We start from the raw sequence: 10857 nt of genomic DNA, 5'->3' as shown, positions 1-10857 counted from the left end.
AGAAAGTTCCCTCTGGCAGCAGTGCAGAGGATGGATGGGAACAGGGCCAGGCTAGGGCAGGAACCCCGCCGGGAGGTTATTGCAATAATTCAGCCCTTGGCAGGCCTCCACGAAAATGGAAATAACTTAGGGTCCTCCTGTTATGTTCTCAGCCTAGTGCATTTAAGGAACAGAGATGGATATGCTGTAAAAGATTCTCGCTAGAAGCCAAGACATTTTAATTGTAGCCCCGACTCACAGTTTCCCAGATGAGTATGAAGGGGTGATAGGAGGGGATGAGAATTTCCTGCTGTCATGCACCCACCTGCCCTGGCCTCCCAAGAGGAAGGTGGGAACAGGGGGCCAGGTGGCTCCATAGAATCCAGGCATTAGAAGGAGCGAGAAGGAGACTGGGAACTTGAAGAAGGCACTTGGTTATGATTTTTCCATCTACAACCAAGTCGACCGCCTCGCTAAGCTCAGTCATGGACACCCAGGGGTGATGGAGGCCCGTGTCTGGAGAAGCTCGGGATCATCAGCCAGACCCCAGGCCATGAGGAGAAAACATGTGCGAGCCTAAAACAAGCTGGATGTTGCAGCTGGACGCCCTGGAGAAGGAGCTGAGAGCCCGGGAGCAGTACTGGCACCGCCGGGAGCAAGAAGAGGTGCGTCTAGCGGACCACCTGGGGCTCCTGAGCCAGGAGCTCCTCTCCGTTCCGGGCAAAGATGCCCAGCGACAGGTGAGGCCCAGAGGTGCCACTTCATGGTCCCCACACAGACCTTTACCCAGACGACACAGGTTTCTTTTGTAAGTGTGGAGCCTTTGTCACGCCTGCTGACGGAAAACATGGAACCCATCGCAGGGCAGACAGAGTCCTGGGATCCTTGGCTCCAGGCCCTAGACTCTGGTCACCCCCAAGTGTCTCAGGACAGAGGAGGAGGAGGAGAAGGAAGAAGAGGAGGAGGAAGGGCCAGCATGAGGGGGCCCAGCCCAGAGCTCCTGCCTTCCTCTCCGAGGCCCCTTTCTTTGTGCTTCCTGCCCTGTGTAGCTGAGGGCTGCCGAGGAGGCCTGTGCTGCGCTGGAGTCCTGCCACCTGCAGGAGACTCAGAGGAGAGCCAGAGCCCTGAGCATGCAGAGTGGCCCAGAGCGGGGCCTGCTCTCTCGAGGTGGGACAGCATCCCCTGGGCCCAGATCCCCAGAGCAGAAATCTCGGGAGTGGGGAGCCCCTCCTGCCCTCTGAATGTGCTCACCTCCCAGGCTCCCAGCCAGGCCCTGGCTCGGACCTGGAAGGTGCAGTAAACCACTGTGTCTTTTCTTCTCCCTGTCCCCAGACATGGCTGCCGTTACATGGCTCTTCTCTCTGCCCCTTGCAGCAGACAGAGAGGAGGGGGAGCAGGAGGCACAGGTGGCGCTAGGCATGCAGAGAGTCCTGCAGAGTTTAGGACACGCAGCAGAGAAGCTGGGGCAAGCGGTGGGCCGGCTGCGGGGCCAGGAGGAGGAGACGTGGCTACAGCAGAGTAGGGGTCAGAGCCCCCAGATCTGGAACCGTCTCAGGAAGGTGAGGCTCGGAGGCTGATGAGGGGACCCATGTACAATGCGCGCATCCTCCTATGTCGTGAGATGTGGTTCTTCAGGGCGATGTAATACTCAGGGATGGGGGTGCCCTGAGGAGAAGTGGACGGGCTGGGAGGGGAACAAGAAGAGAGAGAAAAGCTCTATTTTCATTCGGGCATTTCATTTCCTGTGCTCTAGGTGGTTCATCATCTCTCTGATGAGTTTCAGGAGGTGGTAAGGGAGAGACAGAGCTTTCTCGATCGAGCCCTCGGTCACTTACAGTACCAACGGGAGCTTAGCCGCCTCCACCTCTTGCACACCCAGGTACGGACTCTGGACTCGGCCAAGGAGATCTGCATGTCCAATTTGGTGGGGGCTTCAGCGAGAAGCTCCCAAAGCAGCCACATGGGACAGGTGGGAACCATGCACGGAACCAGGTGCTGACTATTTTGTCCTAGATTGTTGCCTCAGGAGCCCCTGCGTGTTTGGAGAATTACCCTGGAGACAGATTCTATGGAACAGTCACGGCTTCTCTAAGGGACCAGGCTGCTGCCTGCCCACTTTTGATCCCCTTCCTGAAGAGCCTCACTGCAACGCTAGTGGGAGCTCAAGGTTATAGTCCAGGACCAGAGGATCAGGGGCCAGGAACAGGTAAGGCTGGTCACTGGCCCAGCATTCATTTCTGCTGCCAATGTTGGCCATGTTTTGATAAGTTCTAATAAACCATTAGGGCTTCTGGCACTGTAAGGGTGTGGTCACAGTACATTCTTCAGGAGGAATATAGAGAAACCCAATGTATTAGTTATATATTGCTGTTACCACAGACTCCCAGAAAATTCTGTGGCTCAAAACCACAAACATTTTTTTATTTCACAGTTACTGTGGGTCACGAATCTGGGTGCAGTTTAGCTGGGGGCCAGTGCCTCAGGGTCTCATACAGGCTACATCAAGGTGTTGGGCCAGAGATGTGGTCATCTCAAGGTTCACCTGGGGAATCAATTCCCTGCCACCTGGACTTCACAGGACAGCTCACAACATGGCAGCTGGCCTCCTTCAGAGCAAGCAAGTGGGAAGGGGCAAAAAAAAAAAAAAAAAAATGGAAGTCACAGCCTTTCCGTATCCTGATCTCATTACTTGAGCCATATTCCATTCATTAGAAATGAATCACTAGGTCCAACCCACACTCAACCAGAGGGGATAACACAAGGGCGTGGATACACATAGGGGAATCGTGGGGGCCATCTTACAGGCCACCTGTCGCTTGTAACACTACATCTGGCTCTTTCTTATTTAGCCCCAATCCTGTGCTCTTACTGCAACAACTACCCCCCGTCTCTGTGCAGATACAGATAAAGTTGACATCGCGTGGACCTCACCAGTCTTTTCTACCCTGAGGAAAGTAGACATCTGGTCCCAAGCCCGCAAGGAGGAAGCTGAACTACAAGCACAACTGCATCACCAACAAGGTAACCTCCTTTCCCTGTAGCCCCTGCTTGGAACTTTCATGGTGCACTGAATGTGTTCGATGGTGTGACCCCAGGGACTGGGAATGTCAGAATCTTGCGTCACCAATTATCCCTTTCCCCTCACCCCCAACCTAAGATTCCTAAGAGATTTTTCTGTATAAGGAATAACAAATAGGAGTCAAAGTTCCACTGTAATACTAATATGGTCAGTTTCAAAAGGGAATTCCTAAAGGCCTTCTATCTTTCCACTAGACACTGAATCTAAATCTTGGGATTTTACCCCATACTGGCCAGCCACATGTTACAAGGAGTTAATGGAAAGTGTGAGACGCAGGGAGATAGGCAGAAGACAAAGAAAAGGAAGACCTTGCACCAAAAAGGGACTCCAGATCACTTTACCAATACCACCCCTTGACATTCGCAGTGAAAAGACAATGGCTGGCCTTGCCTTGAAGAATTAGATCTGTTTCAATCCACTCAGTGACCAAGTGGAAGAGGATTAATTGGAGATACCGTATGCCTTTCAGTTGACCACAATGCAAGCCATTAGTCAACGCAGTTCCATAAACACCCTTGAATTTGACCAGGGATCTGCAAACTATGGCCGGCAGGCCAATTCCAGCCAGCTCTCTGTTTTTGTGTGACCCACAAGCTAAAAATAATTTTACATTTGTGAATGATTGGGGTGGGGGAAGTCAAAAGAAGAATAACATGTGTACGGAGGGCTTTGCAATTTGTCGTGCGCTCTCCTCACTCTTTGGATACGTTAGCTCCTTTAATCTCTACACCAACCCAGTAAAGTAGGTACTTTTACTCATTTCATAGAGAGGGAAGCTGAGGCATCCCAATAGGTCCAGTGAGTTGTCAAAACTCAAGGAGTTCAGCTGGAATTCAGTCCCGCAGCCTGTGCTCTTAACCTCCCTACCCATGTGGACAATTATCCAACGCTACAAAGGCACTGCCAAAAGGGGGTGCAGGCAGTATATGGTGGTGAGTTCCCAGGAGGACACATCACTGAATTTCAGAGAAGGAAGGGAAAGCACCATGGGAGAGGGAGGCCACACTTCCAGCACAACGATGGGAACGCTGAATTTGAACCCCAGGTTTGCCTCTTGGCCAGCAATGCCTAAAATACTTATTTTTTGGACCCTTTACAGAAAATGTTTGCTGACCCACAGCTCAACTAATTAATTAATTCCCCCTCCTTTGGGGGGAAAACTAAGAAGAGTGTGAACAGAGAAGTGGCTTCTCACCCACACTTCAACCTCCATTGTCTTACGATGGTATTGACTTTACGATGTTGAAAGCAATTTTTCATGCATTGTCTTATTTACACCTGGTAACCCAAACTCTAATTCTGTAAGATGGCGAAAGATTATTAACGTACGTTTTATAGATGAAAGAGCTGATGTTCAAAGAAGTTTAGTGTCTTTCCCAGGGTCTTCCAAAACCTGGACCAGAACTCAGGTCTTCTAGCTACTAGCCCAGGATTCTTTGCTATGCCATGCTACCCAAGCTTTTTTCATTGTCTTCTCAAAAATAAAAAGATCATACAAAATGCTTAAATACCCGGGGCCCATTAGAGACAATCTGTGAGGAAGTAAGATTATTTTGTTAATAGAGCTAGCATTTACTGAGTGCTTACTATGTACCAGTCCCAGTTCTGAGCATATTACATTCAGTGCTCCAAACAACCCTATGAAACACGTAGTAGAAAATTGGTTGCCATCCTCTCCAGACCCTCATCTTTTTGTTGTTGTTCTGGGCACCTCTGTTCCTATTGACTGAGGCTCACTTGCTTTTCCATGAAAATGGGCAGGAGGATCCAAGGCACAGTGTACATATCTGGCATGGGTGGATGGACCGATCGATGCAAATACACCTTTTCCTAAGCTGAATTGTGTTGCTGTTGCCCTTACTAAAATCATCACTGTACAGAAAAATCAGTGGAATCGTTACTGTGTTCTCTTTATCTCTGTAGCCCCAGAAAACTGTTTGCAGGATGTCCCGAAACCTCAGATAATGCTGAAGGAAGAGCTTATCGCTGTGCAAGCCACAGACCTTTCTGCCAGGGAGTTTGTGGTTTACCAGTATGGCCTCTCCATCCTGGACCTCCTCACCCCCCAGCTTCAGGTAAATCTGGTTGCCTGCCTGTCTATGGAGCAATCATCATGCAGCCAAGAAGGTCAAGGTGACCAGGAAGGAGGCTTTCAGGTAGTAGATATACCTTAGGATTAAGCAGCTGGAATAGATTACTTAGTAATCTCTCTTTTAAGGGGACTGATAGAAGTCATTTTACCAATCTACAGTCTAATGTCTCAAATGATGGTGAGTAGAATCAATTAAGTACTTTGTACATGCCAGAAAATGTTCTAATAACTTGCGTGAAATAACTCATTCAATCACGAAAACCCTATGCCATACTATTATTTTTTTCTCATGTTTTTGTTCAAGTATAATTAACATACAGTGTTATATTAGTTTCAGGTACACAATGTAGTGATTCAACAATTCTCTACATGACTCAGTGCTCATCATGCTAAGTGTACTCTTAATCCCCTTCACCAATTCTCCCCATCCCCACCACCACCTCCCCTCTGGCAACTACCAGTTTGTTCACTATATTTAAGAATTTGGTTTCTGGGGCGCCTGGGTGGCTCAGTCGGTTAAGCTTCTGACTTCAGGTGATGTCATGATCTCGCAGTTGGATTCAAGCTCAGAGCCTGGAGCCTGCTTCAGATTCTGTGTCTCCCTCTCTCTCTGCCCTCCCCTGCTTGCACTTTGTCTCTCTCTCAAAAATAAATAAACATTAGAAAACTTTAAAAAAAAGAATTTGGTTTTTTTGTCTCCTCATTGTTCATTGTTTTGTTTCTTAAATTCCACATATGAGTTAAATCATATGGTGTTTGTCTGTCTGACTTACTTCACTTAGCATAATGCTCTCTAGGTCCTTCTATGTTGTCACAGCAAGATTTCATTCTTTTTTATGGCTAAGTAATATTCCATGATATAGATATAGATATAGATATAGATATAGATATAGATATAGATATAGATAGATAGATACAGACATAGATATAGGCATCTATCTATATCTATGTCTATATCTACCACATCTCTTTTATCTAGTCATCTGTTGATGGACACTTGGGTTGCTTCAGTATCTTGGCTTATTATAAATAATGTTGCAATAAACATAGGGGTGCGTATATTTTCTCAAATCACTGTTTTCATTTTCTTTGTGTAAAAATCCAGCAGTGGAATTACTGGGTCATATGGTAATTGTATTTTTTTAATGTTTGTTTATTTATTTTGAGAGAGAGCAAGAGAGTGTGTGATCAGGGGAGGGACAGAGAGAGAGGGAGAGGCAGAGAGAGTCCCAAGCAGGCACCACACTCAGTGCAGAGCCTGATGCAGAACTCGATCCCACGCCGCTGTGATCATGACCTGAGCTAAAAGCAAAAGTCAGACGCTTAACCAACTGAGCCACACGGGCACCCTGGTAATTGTATTTTTAATTTTTTGAGGAACCTCCATATTGTTTTCCACAGTGGATGCACCTGTTTGCATTCCCACCAATGGTGCACAAGGATTCCTTTTCTCTGTGTCCTTGTCAACATTTGTTATTTATGTTTTTTTATTTTAGCCATTCTGACAGGTGTGAGGTGGTATCTCATTGTGGTTTTGATTTGCATTTTCTGGAGGATGAATGATGTTGAGCATCTTTTCATGTGCCTCTTTGGCATCTGTATGTCTTCCTTGGAGAAAATGTCTATTCATGTCCTCTACCCATTTTTAATCAGATTGTGTGTGTGTGTGTGTGTGTGTGTGTGTGTGTGTGTGTGTGTGTTTGGTGTTGAGTTGTAATGAGTTCTTTATATATTTTGGATATTAACCCCTTATCAGATATATCATTTGCAAATATCTTGTCCCATTCAGTAGGTTGCCTTTTTGTTTTGTTGATGGCTTCCTTCACCGTGCAAAAGCTTTTTATTTTGGTGTAATCCCAATAGTTTCATTTTACTTTTGTTTCCCTTGCCCTAGGAGACATATGTAGAAAAAGGTTTCTATGGCCAACATCAAGGAAATTACTGCCTATGTTTTCTTCTAGGAGTTTTGTGGTTTCAGGTCTCACATTTCGATCTTTAGCCCATTCTGCGTTTATTTTTGTGTATGGTGTAAGAAAGTGGTCCATTTTCATTCTTCAACATAAGTTGTCCAGTTTTCCAAACACCATTTGTTAAAGAAGCTTTTTCCAATTTTATATTCTTACCTCCTTTGTCATAGATTAATTGACCATAAAAGTATGGGTTTATTTCTGGACTCTCTATTCCATTCCATTGATCTATGTGTCTCTTTTTGTGCCAGTACCGTACTGTTTTGATTACTACAGTTTTGTAGTACGCCTTGAAATCTGGAACTGTGATACTTCCAGCAATGTTTTTCTTTTTCAAAATTGCTTTGGCTATTTGAGGTCTCTTGTGGCTCCATAGACATTTTAGGATTATTCATGCTAGCTCTGTGAAAAATACTATTGGCATTTTGATAGGGATTGCATTAAGTCTGTAGATTGCTTTGGGTAATATGGACATTATAGCAATATTAGTTCTTCTAATCCATAAGCATGGAATATCTTTCCATTTGTTTGTGTCATCTCCAATTTCCTTCATCAGTGTTCTATAGTTATCAGAGTACAGATCTTTCACCTCCTTGGTTAAGTTCATTCCTAAGTATTTTACTGTTTTCAGTGTAATTGTAAATGGGATTGTTTTCTTAATTTCTCTTTACACTACTTCATTATTAGTTATAGAAATGGAACACATTTCTGTATATTAATTTTGTATCCTGTGGCTTTACTGAATTCATGCATCAGTTTTAATGGTTTTTTGGTGGAGTGTTTCGGGTTTTCCATATATAGTATCATGTCACCTGCAAATAGTGAAAGTTTTCCTTCTTCCTTGCCAATTGGGATACATTTATTGCTTTTTCTGGTCTGATTGCTGTGGCTAGGATTTTCAGTGCTATGTGGAATAAAAGTGGTGGGAGTGTATATCCTTGTCTTGTTCCTGATCGTAGAGGAAAAGCTCCCAGTTTTTCACCACTGAGTATGCCATTCGCTGTGAGCTTTTTATATACAGCCTTTATTAAGTTGAGGTATGTTTCCTCTAACCTACTTTGTTGAGGATTTTTATCATGAATGGATGTTGTACTTTGCCAAATGCTTTTTCTGCATCTATTGAGATGATCATATGGTTTTTATCCTTTTTTTGTTCATGTGATATATCACGTTGATTGATTTGTGAATATTGAACCACACTTGGCACCCCTGGAATAAATCTCACTTGGTTGTAGTGAGTGATTTTTTTTAATGTATTGTTGGATTCAGTTTGATAATATTTTCATGAGGATTTTTGCATCTATGTTCATCAGAGATATTGGCATATAGTTTTTTGGGGGGAAGGGTTGTAGAAATTTTTTCTGATATTGGTATCAGGATAAGGCTGGCCTCATAGAATGAATTTGGAAGTTTTCCTTCCTCTTATATCTTTTGGAATAGTGTGAGAATAGGTATTGCCTCTTCTTTAAATGGTAGAATCCATGTGTGAAGCCATCTGGTCTTGGACTTTTGTTGGTTGGAAGTTTGGTTTTTGTTTTTTTTTCATTATTACTGATTCAATTTGATTGCTAGTAATCAGTCTGTTAAAATTTTCTATTTTTCCTGTTGAAGTTTTGGAAGGTTATATGTTTTTAGGAATTTATCCATTCCTTCTAGGTTGTCCAATTTGTGGGCATGTAATTTTTCATAATATTCTCTTATAATCATTTGTATTTCTGTGGTGTAGGTTGTTGTTTCTCCTCCTTTATTTATTTGAGTCATTTCTCCCTCCTTCTCTCCCTCTCCATCTCTGTATATTTTTATGAGCCTGGCTAAAGGTTTATCAATTTTATTGATCTTTTCAAAGAACCAGATCCTTGGTTCATTGATCTGTTCTAATTTTTTAGTCTCTATTTCATTTATTTCTACTCTAACATTTATTATTTCCTTACTTCCACTGGCTTTGGGCTTTGTTTGTTCTTCTTTATAAAGCTCCTTTATTTGTACGGTTAGGTTGTTTGAGATTTTTCTTGGTTCTTGAGTGAGGCCTGTATTGCTATAGTCCTTCCTTTTACAACAGCTTTTGCTGCATTCCAAAGATTTGGGACCATTGTGTTTTCATTTTCATTTGTCTCCGTATTTTTTTAAATTTCTTCTTTTATGTGCTGGTTGACTCATTTATTGTTTAGCAGCATGTTATTTCGCCTCCATATAGTTGTGTTCTTTCTAGATTTTTTCTTGTGATTGACTTCTAGTTTCATACCATCGTGGTCAGAAAATATTCATGCTATGATTTCAGTCTTTTTTAATTTTTTGAGACTTGTTTTGTGGCTTTAACATGTGATCTGTTGGGAAAAATGTTCCATTTGCTCTTGAAAAGAATATTGTGTTGGGATGAAATATTCTGAATGTGTCTGTTAGATCCATCTGGTCCAATGTGTCATGCAAAGCCACTGTATCCTTGTTGATTCTCTGTTTAGGTGATCTATCCATTGATGTGAGTGGGGTAGTAAAGTCCTCTACTACTATTGTATTACTCACTACTGATTTTTTTCCTTTATGTCTGTTAATAGTTGCTTTATGTATTTTGGTGCTTTCATATTGGGTGCATAAAAATTTACAGTTGTTATATATCCTTGTTGGATTATTCCTTTTATCATTAGGTAGTATTCTTCTTTGTCTCATGTTTTAGTTTTTGTTTTAACATCTATTGTGTCCAATAGAAGTACTACTACCTTAGTTTTCTTTTTGCTTCCATTTGCATGATAAATGTTTTTCCATACCTTCACTTTCAATCTATGTCTTTAGGTCAAAGTGAGTCTCTTGTAAGCAGCATATAGATGGGTCTTGCTTTTTATCCATTCAGTCACCCCATGTCTTTTGATTGGTGCAGTTGGTCCATTTACATTCAAACTAATTATTGAGGGTATACAAGTAGCTGTGTTCCCTGCCAGAACGTCCAAAGTAATTATTGATAAGTAGGTACTTTTGCCATTTTGTTACTTGTTTCATGATTGTTGTGTAGTTCTTCTCTGTTCCTTTCTTCTCTTACTCTCTTCCTTTGTGCTTTGATGGCTTTCTTTAGTGATGTGCTTAGACTCCTTCCTCTTCATTTTTTGCCTGTCTATTATAAGTTTTTGATTTGTGAATACTATTAGGCTGATATATAGCATCCTATGTATATAGAAGTCCATATTAGGTTGATGATCACTTAAGTTTGAACCTATTCTAAAAGCACTAACATTTTACCTCCCTCCTTTACATCTTATCTATATGATGCCATACTTTACATCCTTTTACTTTGTGAATACTGTGACTGATTTTTATAGATATAATTGATTTTACTGCTCTTGTGCTTTAACCTCCATACCAGTTTTATAAGTGATTAGCCTATTTTTATTATGTTTGTATTTACCTGTGTCATGTTTTCTTTGCTAATTTTTTTACTCCTGATTGTGGCCTTTTCTTTCCACTCAAAGAATTCCTTTTAATGTTTGTTGTAAGGCTCATTTAGTGGTGATGAACTCCCTTTACTTTTGTCTTTCTGGGAAACTGTTTATCTGTCCTTCTTTATGAATTATAGCATAGCTGGATAGAATATTCTTTGTTGCAGGCTTTTCCTTTTTAGCCCTTTGCATATATCCTGCCACTCCCTTCTGGCCTGCAAAGCTTCTGCTGAAAGATCCACTCATAGCCTTATGGGGTTACCCTTGCTAGGTAATGGTTTTATTTTCTCTTGCTGCTTTTATTTTCTCTTGCTG

At 42.5% G+C, this 10857-nt stretch overlaps 1 protein-coding gene across 1 annotated transcript; it reads left to right on the top strand.

Moving 5' to 3' along the window:
• The first annotated feature begins 304 nt into the window (after positions 1 to 304).
• LOC109278742 (uncharacterized) lies at positions 305 to 5694 on the top strand. Its single transcript, XM_053899247.1, has 6 exons — positions 305 to 1146; positions 1354 to 1538; positions 1733 to 1858; positions 1993 to 2185; positions 2878 to 3000; positions 4982 to 5694. The coding sequence occupies exons 1-6, from the start codon at positions 1110 to 1112 to the stop codon at positions 5230 to 5232; spliced, it is 915 nt and encodes a 304-aa protein (XP_053755222.1). The 5' UTR covers positions 305 to 1109; the 3' UTR covers positions 5233 to 5694.
• The last annotated feature ends 5163 nt before the right edge of the window (positions 5695 to 10857 follow it).

Source organism: Panthera pardus, unplaced genomic scaffold, assembly GCF_024362965.1.
Source record: "Panthera pardus isolate Hobbes unplaced genomic scaffold, ASM2436296v1 HiC_scaffold_12, whole genome shotgun sequence".
Lineage (NCBI taxonomy): Eukaryota > Metazoa > Chordata > Mammalia > Carnivora > Felidae > Panthera > Panthera pardus.
This window is presented reverse-complemented; position numbering and strand designations above follow the sequence as displayed.